The sequence below is a fragment of the Paralichthys olivaceus genome, chromosome 20, assembly GCF_024713975.1.
Source record: "Paralichthys olivaceus isolate ysfri-2021 chromosome 20, ASM2471397v2, whole genome shotgun sequence".
Taxonomy (NCBI): Eukaryota; Metazoa; Chordata; class Actinopteri; order Pleuronectiformes; family Paralichthyidae; genus Paralichthys; species Paralichthys olivaceus.
The window spans coordinates 19749873-19767578 of NC_091112.1; the positions used below are offsets into that span (position 1 = coordinate 19749873).

At 43.3% G+C, this 17706-nt stretch overlaps 1 protein-coding gene across 3 annotated transcripts in view; it reads right to left on the reverse strand.

Moving 5' to 3' along the window:
- Positions 1 to 580: 580 nt before the first annotated feature.
- The window catches only part of LOC138404821 (asparagine synthetase [glutamine-hydrolyzing]-like), a 28350-nt gene continuing 11224 nt past the window's right edge, over positions 581 to 17706 (reverse strand). Inside the window, exons 1-12 of one of the 3 annotated variants that reach the window (XM_069515748.1) lie at positions 16221 to 16353; positions 8769 to 9024; positions 7651 to 7888; positions 7391 to 7576; positions 7200 to 7301; positions 6704 to 6831; positions 6487 to 6613; positions 5392 to 5498; positions 3378 to 3478; positions 2925 to 3006; positions 2637 to 2792; positions 581 to 1801 (exon numbers count right to left, since the gene is read on the reverse strand). In XM_069515748.1, coding sequence (XP_069371849.1) covers positions 1592 to 1801; positions 2637 to 2792; positions 2925 to 3006; positions 3378 to 3478; positions 5392 to 5498; positions 6487 to 6613; positions 6704 to 6831; positions 7200 to 7301; positions 7391 to 7576; positions 7651 to 7888; positions 8769 to 9017 — 1686 coding nt within the window. In that variant the 5' untranslated portion in view covers positions 9018 to 9024; positions 16221 to 16353 and the 3' untranslated portion in view covers positions 581 to 1591. Of the gene's footprint in view, positions 1802 to 2636; positions 2793 to 2924; positions 3007 to 3377; positions 3479 to 5391; positions 5499 to 6486; positions 6614 to 6703; positions 6832 to 7199; positions 7302 to 7390; positions 7577 to 7650; positions 7889 to 7978; positions 8054 to 8768; positions 9025 to 16220; positions 16354 to 17706 lie in introns of those variants that run through there. The other 2 variants (XM_069515749.1, XM_069515747.1) reach the window with 2 other exon arrangements.

Below are 17706 nucleotides of genomic sequence, written 5' to 3' on the forward strand. Positions count from 1 at the left end.
AGTGACCACGCTCCCTGCGTTATGTATGATTCACAATATGGGGAGCGGAGATGAAACATAGATTGTTCAAAGCATTTAATCTGGCTAAAGATTCGACAAAACTCTGTCTGTCTGTGACACGATACATTCAGTATCAATAAACAGTGACGTTTGAAAGAAAGCTGCAGAGAGCATTACCACAGGCTGAGAAAACAACCCATTCCAAACAGGTATGTTTAGAACAGGCACTGCACTAATTCATGAAATTTGAGCTGCTGTAAAAACACTGGGCTGCAAAATTTCTGGCAATAACTGATTCATTTGAGTTCAGGACAATTCTGAAGTCATTTTGATGTATTTTAGGTTGTATGGCTTTGGAGAAATAACAAATTAAAAGACAGACAATTGTGCATTTAAGTCTTCATCTCTAAAAATTCAGAAGATCACTGAAAGACTGTCATTTTAATTTATAGATATAGAAAATCTATACAATAAAAGTCCAACGTCTGTACATTTAAAACACAACTTGAGCTGCTGTAAAAACCCTCGTATCCGGCAGTGACTACTGGATTTAAATTAAGAACATCATTGACTACACATATACTGGTAATCAGTTATTTTATTGTGTCAATTTGACAGTTAAGGGGAAGCTTATGAGGGAAAATTGAATTACACAGCTAAGCGAACAGTTCTCCATTTACCAGGCATTTACTGTTGTGAAATCATATTCAACATTCCAGATAAACCATCACCATTTTCTAAAATTCACTTTCAAATTCGTGACACCTTAATTTTATTTGTGGAAATACCAGAATGGTACGTTTCACTGCTTTTTTTTTTGCATCTACACCTTATTGACCCAGTTCCTGACCCAAAACCACTATTCTTAGACTTGTCAAATTTAGACTAGGTTATAACAGAGAGGCTTTGTTGTCTTGCTTATTGTGGGTTTTCAAAGGTGATATATATAGATTTAGTTTATTATTTCAATCAGGTTATCAACACCAAACATAATTTAGGTGCCATCAGCTGTTTTTGTGATCATCAAATTGAACAGATTTGCTTTCATTTTAATCTAACAGCAAGTTTTCTCTTGTCTCAATGCAACCCAAGGCTTTTTTGCTGTTTTCTTAGCTCTTCTATCTTTCTTCTTGTACTTACCTACATAGTGTTTTAACTTCGGTGTACAGCAGTGCAAATGCTGAACAGGCGAATGGCAAAGGCTGCCAACATGCTGTTTTAACTACACTGCAGATGTTCAAGGTGTTACTTTTTTGAAAACAGAATTGCAGAAACAGTGAGCTAAGTTTAAGAGAGCCTGTAGCAGGTTGTCGAAAGAGAAAAAATTACAGGGTGCAGCTGAAGCACATACATCAGCCTTATGACTTTCAAATGGTTACTAACCTGTGATATATCCCAAAAGAAAATGAATAAGTACGACAAAGAATACAGCTACATCTGAAAATGAGCAAAACTACACAAATTAAATTCTACTAAGTTAAATTTCCCTGTAAGTTCAAACTAAATAAAACTACGTATGACACAAATGGAATATAAAGAGGGTCATCATAAAGCTGACTGAAAGACTAAGGCACTAAACTGTTCCCATCCATTACTGGTCTTTATCTGGTTTGTAGATAGACAGGGTCCGGGCTGAGGGGTCGGTGGCATTGATCCAGCAAGGCATCCAGTAATGGGAGAGCCACTCCTCCCGACCTGGATAGAACTTCTCAAACACCTGTCGGAAGTAGTAGGCCTCTTTGTTGCATGGAGGCAAGTGAGGGAACGTCTTGTGAGCCTTTTCCATCTGATCATCGTTCACCTGAGAGAAGACAGATCAGATTAGACACCATGAGTAAAATAAAATTGGCAAAAACAGTCTCCTGATAAAATCCCTTTGATCGCATCAACAGCTAATATGTGTACCTTAAAGGTTCTCAAATACATTTTAAACATAAATGGAGCAGCAAAGATCTGATTTCTAAGTAAATATATAGTGGAGTTGGTCTCCTGAGCAGAAAATGAAGTCACTATCCCTGTGTGAGTTGTTCATAAATACTCTGCACATGCAGCGGTTAGGGAGAGTTGACTGTCCAGTGTCGCATCCAGGTTCATAGCACTCTGGGTGGGGGCTACCACGGAGTTGTCAATGGTTATAGTCAGGTCATGAAGATGAAGTTGATGGAACAAATTTTTGTCGTACAATAAGTCAATAATTAATTTTATCATTATTTTTATGACACTTGAACGTTTATCTCTGCTCAATGTGTGTTGTGTTTTCCAGTGGGTTCAGTTTCCCAGAGATTGTAATAATTTTTAGTGTCCATATCTACCTTGATCTCTACCTTTTCTTTTGCGTTGCAAAGTGCATTACTGCAATTTTCTAAATAAGTCATGGAATAAGTTTATCCATGAGTGGAAGTGGACATTGGAGGCAGATGTTGATTGCATGTGGTGCAAAATTGGATTCTTTATCTACTCCACAAATCCACAGGTGAAGCTGCTATATGTACAATACATACAAAGTTAATACATTCTTAATAACCTACATACATAACTACTGATTTACACTTTAATATTTCTTCTTCTCCAAATGTGAAAGGAATGAAATTAAACACCAGTATCAGCTGCCATCTTGGTCCTACATTAACACATACCATGGATTGTAGGTGTTCCTGCAGGTAGGTGTACCAGGACTTCTTCACAGACATCATACCATCACTGAAGGCTTCTTTACGCCTCCACAGGATCTCCTCAGGGATCAAGTTGAGACCTTTGAAGGATTCCCTGAGAAGGTGCTTTTCCACTCCGTGCTGCTTACACAGGACAAACAACACAATTATAACTGTAATAATTATTATTTATTTCTGTGCCTGTTTTGGACATCAGACATCTGTAGTGAAGAAAACTGTCAGACAACACCCTTGCTGCAAACATCAACTGACCCGAGGAATCCTCATCTCCTCAGGCAGGGAGAGGTAGTATGCTGTGAATCTGTGGTCCAGGAAGGGCACTCTGAGCTCCAGACTAAAAAACACATTTACAAAGTCATTCACTCATTATATGATCTCTGCAAATAAAGAGCTGGGATGATGACTGCTGGGCACATGGGTACAGGATATGGAGTCAGAGAAAAACATTGTAAACGTTGCCAAACCCCCATGAGAAACAAAAATTACAACAAAAGAAACAGTAATTACATACAATTTATATGATTTTGTCACATTTTCTATTTCTTACATTTGATCAAAATCAGTTTTACCTTATTGATTTTGATGGATATTGATCAGGCAGTATTTACTTCATTGTTACAAACTACAATTATTGTATAACACATGACAGTGTAATTTTTCTAAATAGTAATTCTTTGAGCTCATAAATTAGGTGAGAGTTGCTACCCATGTGCAGAAGTGGTGCGATCAGCACGAAGAACATCGAACAGGTAGAGTTCCTTCAACAGACGAACACTGTCCTCTGCTGCTGCTTTGGGGGTTGGAGCCTGGAGGAGGAACACAGATCTGTCACTAGCTACACTTTATTCAACTAACAGCCAAATCACACACATAAAAAACTCATGACAACAATCTTAATAGCTGTATCTGTAACACTTTTATCACATCACGAGTCCGAAATGAATACAGTCAGATAGATTAAATGTGCGTGCTTCTCCACCTTCTACAATCAGTGCAAAAAAGAAAATATATATATTGTTGAAGACATCAAAATCTGCCTGAAACACATACTGTAGATTACAGTGTTATCTGCATATAATTGAGTATGACAGTCAGAGCATATTAGTGGGAAGTCATTAATTTAAAAAAAATCGTAGAGGCCCTAAAGATGAACCTTGCTGTACAACTTTATCCATGATCTTGAATTCTGATTGTTTGCCCTGAAAAGAACCACAGTGATGTTTGTAATGGACATATGAGTTAAACCATAGCTAGGAAGATTTGGAAAGACCAATAACATAAAGTGTATCAATAAGGAGGTAAATTATCCATCTATAAATAATTGTAGGTGGGTCTATTGTTGAAATTCAAGATGTTCGCCCTTTTTATACAATGTGGTAACTCCGGTAAATTTCCATGGATTTCCACATTTATGGAACTTCACATTTTGATAAGGAGAAATGAAATAAATCAGAAAGAAGATATGCCAGAACATGAGGCAAGCTGGATTTGACATTCATTCAGTTTATACTTGTGTGTCTTTATTAGGGCTGCACGATTTATTGGAAATTTATTGTCATCGCGTTATCACCAAGTGCAATATACGTTTTGCAAAACTGCTTGAACTGTGATAAATGGTGTTCCATGTGCCATGCATTCACACTCTGCAATCAGATGGAGGCCTGCTGCCCTAGATTATAAATTAAAGATATTCAGATCCTTCACAGGGTTTTTCCGTCAATGTGCGTGTGAACATGAACGTGCCTCCAAGGGAGGATATCAGAGGACGTTTAGGCTAAATACATGACAAGCAAACAAGTTACAAATGTACACTATTTACATACCAACCAGGTCAGGGTCCCGCAAGATGCAAAGGCCCAGCCTGAGAGGCAGAAGAGCTGCATAGGCTAGTCTGCATGACACAAGACTGACCTATAGACAGGTAAAGACCTCACCAGATGCAGAGGCCAAACCTGTAACCAGGATAGCCCCAGCTGACCTAGGTAGACTGCAAACCATTAAAAGATATGCATGGCTTGGGCCTTTTTATTAACAAGTCACACCCATTACCCGTTTGCCCGAAGGAGGGGCTAGCTTCGATGTTTAAATGGAAGAACCTTGTAAATGTAGACTGTGATGCCCATGAGGCTGCTGCACATACGGCAGCAGCTGAGCTACATAAAGCCCATGAAGTAGCCACAGCACAGGTCGAGTGCTCTCGAACCCCAGATGGTGCAGGCACACCTGAGAGCTCATGTGCCTTCTGAATTGCTTCCACAAGACGTCCGGACCTTTAGTGTGCTCCTGCCCTGATCCTTAATGAGTGGTGGTTATAATTATGCAGCCGCAGGACATTGCTATAACAATTAACATAGCTGAAAACAATCGATTATGTTCTGTCCCTGCATCAATGAAGAGTCTTCCACGTCCACATCGCAAAGCATTGGCAAAACAATGAATTTCCACCCTTACTTCCTAGTATTACGGTCCTGCTGCCTTGTACTGTGCGAAAGGCAAACTCTGGGTAAAGTCAGGACCCAATTCTCAAGACTTTACCTGCACGTCATGTCTGAAAACAGCTCATGTGTACCAAATTTTAAGGAATTCCGTCAAGGTGTTCTTGAGATATCTGGGGACATTCTCATCAGCATGTCCCGGACGGATGGACAACCCACAACACATAAAGCCTCAAAACAGCAACAAAACCTGAATTTGACTGATTGAGTTATTGACGACTTGCCTTGTGGAAGTAAATGTATCCCTGAGTCAGCTCATCAGAACCCTCTCCAGAGAAGATCACCACACTGTCTGACTTCTGCTTGATGTATTTTGAAATCAAGTACATCCCTGAAGTGGAACACACAGAAGTAGAAATGTCATTAAAAGGAGACGGCACAGTTGATGACCTTAATAGACAGATAGGTGATATGAGAAATGACTGAGGTACATACAAGATTCTCTGAGAGGTGTTTTTTAGGATTTTTTAAAAAGGTCTACACAACTGTTGCTCCTACTAAGGGTCTTCTGTGCCAAATTCCAACATCTAATAATAAAATGGGGACATCTGTTGTCACATTTGAACCCACTTTAAATATAATGCTGCAAAGTGAGTGTGGAGTTCTGTCAGGAGAGACGCTCAGCGGCAAAATCACTTGACACTGAAGTGACACAATGTAAAGATGTTGAGTAATGTTACTTTACCGAATTAATTACTTGTGGTTATTTTAATTGGACGTTTTTAACTTTTTATTATCAATCACGATCATTTCACAGCACAGTTAGTGGCATTGCTGTTGCCCTAACTGACCTTTTGACTTTAAAGTAATTCCACTGGTGTCCAGTGCTATTCAAATAGTTAAATCAGGAGGAAAAGGAATGCAGCGATTCAGCATAACAGACACTGTGAGCAGCCGAAATGTGAGGGACTACAGTCCAGATAATCATTTTTTTTGTCACCTCAAAGTCTCAAAAAGAAATGAGTCTGTATTCATAGCATGTGACAAAGCATTGTATCAGTAGCATGAACCTCTCACAGAAATGGACTGGAGGATTCAAGTACATTTCAAATAAAGGGGTTTTCTATGCAATATAGTGTAACTGCAAATTGGCACTCAAAATGTAACTACCAATGTAACATCCTAGTGTTCAGTTTTCTGTTTCATTTAATTTTAATTATAACTGTTTTTTATTCTAATTTCATGTCATTTTAAATCATTGTCAAAAAACACAGCATCATGGTACATTTTACAATTTCAGTTGGCCGGATAGCAGTTTGGCAAGCCACTTACACTGCATTATGTTTTTGTGTTCATGTGATATTTCATTTTGCACTCACCAACAGAGGCACGTATTGTAGTGATGTCATATGTCTCCAAGTGGGAGATCACTTCCTCCACTGCTTGGATGCCTTCTTCCGCAGTGAAGTTTACCTCATGGTGTTCACTGCCAATATGAGCTGCAACCTGACAAACACAAAACACGATCAAATGTCCAATTTTTTTCTTTCCAAGAGAACCAACCACACACACCGCTTATCAGACAGTTCTGTGGACCTTGCGAGCAGCAATGACATCTGGACTGTCTTCTGAGCCAATTGAAAAAGTCTGGATGGGATACTGCAGCTTCTCCTCTTTGGCCAGTTTCACCAGTGTAGCAGCAACTAAACTGGAGTCCAGGCCACCTGAAGAAAAGAGGATCGTCGACACAAAGATCCATTCCAAAACGTTTTATCATTAACACTTTCCAAGAAGTATCTAAATTCAGGCTATGTCAATGTCAACAAAATACTGAACAAATTACTAAATTTCATGTCAAGTGTAAAAGTGTTACACGATGAAAATATGCTAATAAACCGGACCTATAATTTATATTATCTTACCAAGTCTTATCTTTACAGTCGGTGTGTAATGTGATTGACTTCATCATCGTTTTTTTTAATAAGGGCTTCTGTTAAAATATAATATATAATTTACCTTCAAAATTTCATGGGACAAATAGACACTAGAGCAGTTTCCGTATATATTTTGGGATGGCAGAAATATAAATTACCCGACAGAAGACAACCAATTCTCCTTTGAGCCATTAGACGTTTCCTTACAGCATTCTCAAACAGACTTCTGATGTTGCTTTTCACAGTTTCCTCATCAAAGCCTGTGGAGACAACAGTTTCAAAGAATGCTAAACAAAATGCTTCTCAAATGATTCAAATCTACAGTAGTTAAGAATGAGCAATCACATACTTGTAGGTAGTTTCTCCAAGGAGTCATACATGGCATGTGCAGGCTCCTTTGTGCAGCAGTGAAACTGTTCCATCTGAATAGAGTGAACTTTGCCATTCTGCTTTAAATCAAAGGCCTCAACGTGCCCAGGAAGAAAAGGAACAATGTTGGCAGGGGTGGCCATTGCATGGGTAATTTCTGTAAGGCCTGTGATCAGAATAACAAGAAGTTAAGCAACGTTTTTGTAACTAGAGAATAAAAGGGGGGTAATAAACCATTACCTTTGGCCTCTGAGCAGACTGCAAGGAATCCATCATCTGTGAGGAGTTTGAACAGAGGACGCACACCATACGTATCCCGTCCCAAAAAGACTTTCCTGTTGGCAGTGTCCAGCAGAATGAAAGCAAACACACCATCCAGCAGAGAAGCCATCTTCTGGATGCCAAAGCGGTCATAGAGGTGGAGCAAAATCTCACCGTCCACATTGGTCAGGTGATCGAACTCAAACTGCTCCCTCAGCTGAAAGAACATAGCGCACAAGGGTCAAAAAAATAACTAAATGGACACATGGGTTCAAGTAGAGTGCCAAGGCAATATTTGTATCCACACCATAGAATGAATGTCTTCTTTCTTGGCCCATGTCCCAGTTATGTGGAAATCTGGTCATTGTGTTTTTGTGTAACCCTGCTGACAAATAAAGAAATCAACCAAACGCCTAACCCCAAAGAAAGGGATGAAAACATAACCGAGATCTGCATTCAATGTGTGCAGCATGGATTCTATCTTCAATGGTCGGCACACATGGTCATATCCTGTGGAGTCTAAATACAGAACAGTGACAGTAATTGTTGGGCTCATTGTAATTACTGTCAACATCTGTTTACTTATTTAAATTTATAGCAACTGTGCATGGGGACAGTATATACTCAAAGGCAACACAAAGATAGCAGTAAGTGAGTAAATAATAATAATGAGATCATCTCAGTGTGTGTATCAGTAATTTTGGAAATTTTACAATTTCTGTGTTATTGTAATATTACTTGCTTATACCATTTAACCTTATATATGTTTTTACTGTGTGTTTACAATATAGGCTTGTATCGGCAAAAATAATTTAGTCATCATCATCTGCTCTCTGTCACAGACAAATGTAGAGAGGTTGATATCGGTGGGTTTTAAAGTTTTAGTTTGAGAACTTTGATGTGAACCTCAGAGCTCTATAATACAACATTCATGTTTTTTCTCAAGGGCAGAGTTTGAAACTGATCCTGAAACTTCCACCAAGAATTTTAGAATATAGGATAAGATGATGAATGTCCCTTGTACGTTTGAAGAGCTTAAGCACAATAAACAACTAACAGTAGATGTTATCAGGTGTATGAAGCTTGCTTATCCTTACTGTGTGATGGTTGTAAATTTCTCCGTTGTAGCAGAGCCACAAGAAAGGAAACTTCTTGATGCGTAAGGGTTGCATGCCATACAGCTTGTCCACGATAGCCAGCCGGTGGAAACCAAAGCAGCAGTTGGTGAAGCCATTGACATTCTCAAAGCGGAAGGCATCAGGGCCCCTGTGAGCAATCTTCATGGCACTAGTGCACTGAACTGACAGGCACTCATCACTGCCAAACAAAGCCCAGATTCCACACATGTCACCGCTGGAAAAAAAAGACAGGCACATACAGTATTTATTCATACGAGGTTTAATAACAGTAATGTGTGACATTTAAATAACTGTGGCAAGAGATTGTTGTATCACGGACCAACAGCCCATTCTAAACAGTTAGGTTTCGAATTTATTTATGAGTGATGAAAGGGCCAGATTTGGCCAACAGGTCGCCACCGGAATAAGCTTGATGTACTAAAGCCTTTCACCAAGAGGCAAAGTTCCTATGTTTGTACTGTGCCGCGAACAGTCTACATCCAGGACATGAATACAGACCATTTACCATTTTTAACTTACTCAGATTAAGTGAAAGCTACTGCAGCATCACTTCATGAGTCATGGATCCTAACTGAAAAGAGGAAACCTGTCACAGACTCAGAGACTGTTAAAGACAGCAATGTTAGTTGTTCTGGGGGAGGTAGTGAATGAGGATAAAGTGAGAAATAATGTGGAGTCAGTAATTAATAACATATTCATGTCTGACACATCGACCATCTGGCAAGTGGATATTTTGGAAACAGGTATTCAAAATGCTCATGGATAAATCTAAAAACGCAGAGGTAAAGTCATTAGCAATGGACAAGTCTACTGACAAAACTGATGTTGCGCAGCTCTGTCTTAATGTGAGACTTATTGACAGCAAACATTTTCACAGAACCATATTGGGAATAATTCCTTTGGAGGGACACAAAACAAGACAGGTACTTTATCTCTTATTTCCAAAAGAAGAGGGTCAAGATGTTTGTCACAGATGGGGTTAAGAACACAGCTGATGAGATCTCAATTTTGCCTTCAACACAAGGCTGTGCCATGCACCAAACTCACTGATGAGATAAAGAACACAATGGACTCTGTTACGTCTGTCATTAATTTTTTATCTATATCCAGCCGGAAAAAACATCAGACAATTTTGTGGAGCACAAGGAACTGCTTTCAATAATTACGTAGGGTGACTAAGCAAAGGCAATGCTGTGAAATATTTTTGTGTACTCGTAGAGGGAACTGCTGCTTTTCTCTGCGATTGTTGGCACAAGAAGGCTGAGACATTTCTGAATCGAATACTGGATGAGGAGTTTGTGGCTGCGGTGTGCTTCCTGAGTAATATTCCACCACCTGAATGCACTCGATCAGAAATTTCGGAGGAAATGGTCTCTTCTACGCTGATTCCTGCCTCTGCAAAATGTTGCATTTTCTAACATTCTAACCAGTTCAGGCACAGTATCACCCATTGCCTTACCTATTCGGATTGAAGTCCACACCAGGTCCACCAGCCCTTTTCCCTGCTTTTCTTTCCATTTCTGTAGAACACCTTTAGCTGTCTTGTTGACTTGTAATCCAGTGCAATTGTTAAACCAAAACCCCCACACCTTAGCCCACTGCGTTGGACATCTAGGGGAGTTGCCATTACTAACATACTCCGTACCATCCAACTCTGTGAAAATCTTCAGCACCACACACAAGGCGAGAGAGACCTGGAACACTTGTGCACCATCAGGTATCTGACTAGTTATAATGAAAACACTAACAGTGTAAAGATGTTATTTTTTATCTCACATCATGTGATCTCACATTATGTGATCTCACATTATGTCTCACATCTGTGGACATAATCCACAAATGTGAGCATCAAGGACTTTAACCGGTCTATGGTACATCCCTTTGTACTCACTCCTTGACCTCTGGGGCCAGGTCGGCTTTTCATGGCCTGGCCCTTGACACTGCACCGCTAAGGTTGGCACAAGCATTCTTGATTTCATTCCACCATATTACTTCTATCACATCCGACAGGATTCCTTTTTTAGCCTGCCCAAAACCTAGAATATGCTCTTCTCATGATAACCGCCCCATTGACAGTGGCCAATCTGACGTAGAGTGGTAGGCTTGGTGTATTGTAGGCTTAAGCTGCTCCACTCCTTAGATTCCTTTTTTCTTTAGTAGCACTGTGTTGCTATCTTAGATCTGTTCTACTATGTTAGCTTCGTCGCACTTCGCATTAACTGCTTTGCTGGTTGGATGATCATGAGCTTTTACACAAACTCGTTGTCCAACGTGGAAAGACATCTTCTGGTTTGGGACCTCCTTCTTCTCCTCCTTGCCCTGCCCCACTTCTTGTGACCTGAATGGGCATTGGTTCAGCTTCTCTGGGGGGGGGGGTTTTCAGTCTGGTGTCTGTCATTCAAGGCCATCCCTATCTCCAGGGCCTTTGAACTCCACTTATTGATGTTTGCATTTTTACCAATCAACCCTTCACCAAGCCCATGACCCTTTCCACTATTCGATTAGCTTGCGGCTGGTATGGTGGAGAGTAAATCCTCATTACTCCATTTTGTTGACACCGTTGACCCACTTGTGAATTGCGAAAGTGTGTCCCGTTGTCTGTTTGTAGTTCCTTGTGTATTCCCTGAATACTGCAGATTTGGTCAAGCTTGCTTGACCAACCGTTATCGGTGGTGGAAAACGAGGGGTTTCGCAACCTGATTGAACACTTGCAACCAAGGTATAATTTACCGTCCAGGAGATATTTATCAGAGACTGCGCTACCTGAACTATACAACCGAGTGTCAACCAAGTTAGCTGAGAAGTTAAAAGGAGTTCAAGCCGTGAGCTTTACTACAGATATTTGGACGTCAGATGTCTGCGCAATGTCGCTGATAAGCCTCACAGTGCACTGGGTTGACTCGGTTACACATGGCCTCTGTAGTGCCGTGCTTCGGGTAAAAAAGTGCACACAACCGAGCTACAATCGCAGCCTCTATTACGGAGACGTTAAATCACTGGGAGATCCCTCTGGAAAAAGTGCATGTCATTCTACGGGACAATGCGAGTAACATGAAGGCTGCGATGGAAGACATGGCAGTTCCTAGTCCGGGCTGTTTTGCGCACACGCTGTAGCTTGTTGTGCACGAAGGGCTGATATCACAACGCAGCGTTAGTGATGCATTAGCAAACAGCAGAAAAACCGTAGCACATTTCAAGCATCCACAACTCGCACAGTCTCGCTTGGAAGACCTGCAGCGTGAAATGCAAGGTGCGGGAACCACCCCAGCTCGTCTTGTTCAAGATGTTCAAACTAGATGGAACAGCTCCTTCTATATGACCAAGAGCCTTCTGAAAGAGAAGCGACCTCTCTGTGCATATGCTGCCGACCACAACTTGCCTGCAACACTGTCAGCCAACGAGTGGGGTTTGCTGGAAAAAACAGTGACGGTGCTGGAACCCTTTGAGGAGTTAACGAGGAAAATCAGCTCAGCGACCTCCACTGCAGCCGACGTAATCCCTGCCGTCACCGTTTTAAAACGCCTGCTCGCCGAGGAGAACAGTACTGACAGCGGCATCAAAACAATGAAAAGCACGCTCCTCCAAGCTGTCAGCAGGCGATTCAGCAGCATCGAAAGTGAACCTTGAACGTACCTGTTGTCTGCACACTTTTCTGCAAGGCGAAAGATTTAAAGAAACCAATTAAATTTAAACCTCCTTTTGTCTTTAAATTCTTGAGAAAAAAGTATTTTGTTGATCAGCAGGTACACAGAAATGTCAAGGAGTTTCTTTGGAGTGATAGCAGTTATCACAGTTAGTATCCTCAGACAGTGAGATACAGTATGTATCTGCACAGACAGCATTCCTTCGTATGTGTGTCGCCACACCCAGAACAATGTACTCCGCCGAGGAGTCAGAGGACTCGCCCACAGCCAGGAGGATTTTAAAACGTGTCATACCAGGTGGGCCTCCTCAGCTCCCAGGTGCAGCAACTTCTCACCCTTCTGACCGAGGACAAAGCCGCAGCGTCTGACCGTCCCATCGCGACTTCGGAGCCCTCCCCTTTAACCACACACGCAGGCACGTGCACCAGGCCGGTTCCCCCGGAACGATACTCTGGGGATCTGGGACAAAGTAGGTTGTTCATTACAGAATGTGAGATGCACTCAAAACACTCACCCCATGACTTTCCCACAGAACGATCTAACTTGCATTTATGATGTCTTACCTCACAGGGAGGACCAAGGCGTGGGGCACCGTGGAGTGGCCCAGGGACTCCGATGTGTGTGGCTCACTCAGTGAGTTCGCCAGGGCGCTCAGAATGGTTTTTGATGATAGGGAGAAGGCTCGGGAGCTCAGTGAACTGAAGCAGGGAGGAGTATCAGTCTGTGATTACGCTATCCGCTTCCGCACCCTGGCGACGGAGAGCGGGTGGAACGCCACGGCATTGTACATCGTTTTTCTGAAGGGTTTGTCAGATCCTATCCAGGATTATCTGGTCCCGTTAGACCTCCCCCCCGGACCTCAACTCCCTCATCGCCCTCGCCATCCGCACGGATAATCGGCTGCAGGAGCAGCAGCGCGGAACCAAGATTGTGCCAGCAACTACGCAGGGTGCCTCCGCTGCTCTCTGGCGTGCCGCTTCACATCAGTCGTCTACCGATCACCGTCCTCGACCCTCTTTGGAGCGGGAAGAGGAGTCCATGCAGCTGGGAAGGGCCCAGGTCTCTCAGGAGGAGCAACAGCGACGTTTCCAGGAAGGCAGGTGCTTTTACTGCGGCACACAGGGCTACCCCATCGACGCCTGCCCGACAAAACTGGTCTGTTGGTGAGTCGTTTCACAGCTGCCACCCCCACTTCACGTAAATTTACCATTGTCAAGACCACGCACCAGAGCAAAGACTTTGAGAATGGGGTTCTGATTGACTCAGGGGCAGACGAGAGTCTGATTGACTGGGGGTTAGCTCAGAAACTGGGGCTCCCTATCGAACCGCTGAGCAAGCTCTTTGAGGCGAGCACCCTCAACGGAAGCGCACTTTTTGACATTACACATATCGCTGAACCTGTAGACATCCATAAAGCGGATCATTGGGAGCGCATTAGACTGTACCTGATGGACTCACCTCTGCACTCCCTCATCCTCGGGCACCCGTGGCTAGTGCGCCACAACCCAACCATAGATTGGCGCACCAGGGACATTATTGGGTGGGTGGAGAGTTGTAAGGGCCCGAAGCCAGAGCCCCGGAGTAACACGGTAACATAATTAATGTCATTTCTGCTAACTCTGTCACAGACCCGGAGACCTCCGACCTGACCACAGTGCCGAGCTGTTATCACCACCTAGCTGAAGCTTTTAGCAAAGAAAAAGCCACCTCTCTTCCACCTCACCTATGACTGCACTATCGAGCTCCTGCCGGGTTTCACCATCCCCAAGGGCCGTCTTTATTCGGTTTCTGGGCCTGAGAGACAAGCCATGAAGGAATATATTGAAACTTCCCTGAAAACTGGGCTGATTTGACCTTCCTCATCCCCGGCCAGAGCTGGGTTCTTTTTTGTGGGGGAAAAGGATGGGACCCTCCGTCCCTGTAAAGACTATAGCCCCCTCAATGAAATCACAGTTAAAAATAGATATCCCCTCCCCCTCATGACGTCAGTGTTCGACCAACTGCAACAAGCGCAGATCTTCACCAAGTAAGACCTGCAAAACGCATACCACCTCATCCGCATTCGGGAGGGGGATGAGTGGAAGACTGGTTTTACCACTCCAAGTGGACATTATGAGTATTTACTTCTGCCGTTTGGTCTCACCAACGCCCCAGCAGTATTCCAAGCTATGATCAATGACGTATTAAGAGACTTTTTAGATCAGTTTGTTTATGTTTATTTAGATGACATTCTTATTTACTCTCCCAACTTGGAGACCCACCAAAGACATGTCAAGCTCGTTCTGCAACGTCTCCTAGTGAATAATTTATATGTCAAAGGAGAAAAGAGTGAATTTCATGCCGATACCATCTCCTTCCTGGGCTTTATCGTAGCTCCTGGAAGGGTTCAGGTGGACCCGGCTAAAGTGAGCGCAGTAGCCGAGTGGCCTACACCAGATAGCCGCAAGAAAGTGCAGCAATTGCTAAGTTTCGCTAACTTTTACAGGTGGTTTATCAGAGGCTTAAGCGCAATAGCAGCTCCTCTCCGCGCTCTTAGTTCCTCGCAGGTGCCATCCCGCTGGCCCGGCGACACAGACATAGCGTTCCAAGAGCTTAAGCGGCGGTTCACCACGGCGCCTATCCTCACGCTTCCCGATCCATCTCACCAGTCTGATGCCCTGTCCCGCCTATTCAGCCCCGAGCCTGTTGCCACGGAACCAGAGCCTATCCTTGCACTTAACCGTGTGTTTGGATCGGTAACCTGGCACATAGAAGCCGAGATGAAGCAGGCGAATGGTGAGACCCCACCACCTAGTGGGTGCCCTGAGAACCATCTGTATGTCCCTGTTGATCTGTGCCCACAGGTGGGCTCACGTGTCTTTGCTCACCTGTCATCGCGCAGCGGTTCTGGTGGCCATCCATGGAGCCGGAGGTTCTGGAGTACGTTGAGGCGTGTCAAGTCTGTGCCAGGAACTCCTCCAGAGCCCGCGCAGGCTTGCTGCAGCCTCTTCCCATTCCGTCCCGGCCGTGGGCGGAGATCTCTATGGACTTTGTCACGTGGCGCCCGATCTCCAAAAGTAACACCATGGTTTTAACCGTGGTGGACAGATTCTCTAAGATGGCACATTTTATAGCTTTGCCCAAATTGCCGTCAGCCAAAGAAACGGCCGAAATCATGATGTACAATGTGTTGAGGATTCACAGATTCTCACAGGACATCGTGTCAGATCGGGGGACCCACAATTTCTCACGGTTCTGGAAGGAATTCTGTAAACTTATCGGTGCCACTGCGAGCCTCACATCGGGTTACCACCCAGAGGCGAATGGCCAGACGGAGCGCCTCAATCAGCAGCTGGATACCAGCCTCCGGTGCCTGGTGGCACAGAATCCCGTGTCATGGAGCAAATTGGGGGTCGAGTACGCCCATAATTCCTGTCCCATCTCAGCCACCGGTATGTCCAACTTTAAGTGTGTTTTTGTTTTCCAACCCCCGGTCTTTTCTGAGTCCAAACCTGAGGTGTCTGTCCCCCTCCGCCCATGCCCTAATCCGCCGCTTCTGCGGCATCTGGGCCGCAGCGCGCAAAATCAAGCCGGTCAAAGAAAGTGCCATGTTGCCAGCTACCAAGCCACCCCATAAAAATCTTTGAATCTTGAATCTTACACAGAGATAAGGCACACCGTGGATTGGATGAGAGTAGTGCAAACTGGAATAGTGCAAAAATACAGTCCTTTTTCTCTCAATGGTGCCTCAGGAAAAGATGCACATGATTGGTGATGATGCTCTTACTCTCTTCAGCTTACGGAGGAAGTAAAGGCGCTGTTCAGCTTTCTTGGCCAGTAATGATGTGTTGTTCTTCCAGGTGAGGTGTGCATCCCCAGGAAGCTGGTTCTGCTGATGTGTTCCACAGTGGTGCCATTGTTGGTCAGCGGGGGTGTTGGGTGTGGGGCTTCCTGTTGTCGATAGCGATGTCTTTGTTTTTCCTACATTCAGAAAGAAATTGTTATCCTTGCACCACGTGGCCTCCTTTTCAGCCTACTCTTAAATGTAGAGAGGGTGTCTGCCTCCTGAACTGAAACTGGGAGATGATTCCACAGGAGAGGAGCCTGATAGCTGAAACCTCTGGCTCCTCCTCTACTTTTAGAGACTTTAGGGACAACAAGTAAGTCTGAATTCTGGGAGCACAGTGCTCTAGTAGGGTGATATGATACTATGAGCTCTTTAAGGTATGATGGTGCCATATTATTAAGGGCCTTGTAGGTGAGGAGGAGTATTTTAAATTCTATTCTCGATTTAACAGGAAGCCAATGTAGTGAAGCTAATACGGGAGATACGTGGTCTCTTGTCCTCTCAGTTTACAGCTGGAGCCTGATAAGGGATTACAATAATCAAGTCTGGATGTAACAAAGGCATGGACTAGTTTTTCCTAGGTGGTTCGGGCCAAGTATTTGTCAACTGCAAAGTAATAAATCATCAATCAATCAAATTTTATTTGTATAGCCCATGTTCACAAATCACAATTTGTCTCATAGGGCTTTAACAAGGTGTGACATCCTCTGCTCTTAACCCTCAACTAGAGGAAGGAAAACTACCAACAACCCTTTTAACAGGGTAAAAAATAATGTAGAGAGAGCCACATGTGAGGGATCCCTCTCCCAGGACAAACAGAAATGCAGTGGTTATCTTCTCATCAATCCAGATTCCAAGACATTTATATTCTTTGCCTCTAACACAAATTTAGTTAGTTATTAATTTAGTCTACATGGAGAACTGAATTGTGTACAGTACAAAATGGTGTCATCGGTATAAGAATAAATAAATAGAGGTGGTAGCATCATCATCACTGTGTGAGACCACCCTAATATAATTTATTGGTGATAGAGTCCAAACTAATATGATGAGGTCTAAAAAGAGTAGCAAAGTGTTTATTTCTGTCCAAAGCAGAAATTATGTCATGCAGAGTGACAGCAGTAACTGTGCTGTGCCTTTCTCAAAAACCTGACAGTAGATAGCCAAGTACTGAGAGAAATTATGTGGTCTGTATTTATATAGCGCTTATCTAGCCTTGATGACCACTCAAAGGGCCTTTACAGTAGTTTATTGCCATTAACACACACACATACTGTACATACACACATATTCAAACAGTGCATCTATGTGCAGCACTTTATTAAAAGGGGCAAAATTGGAATGCAGTCATTACTTGAGTTGATCATATACTAGGAGATTCCCGGGCTGGATTCAAGCCCCTGACCTGACACTGACTCAACCCCCC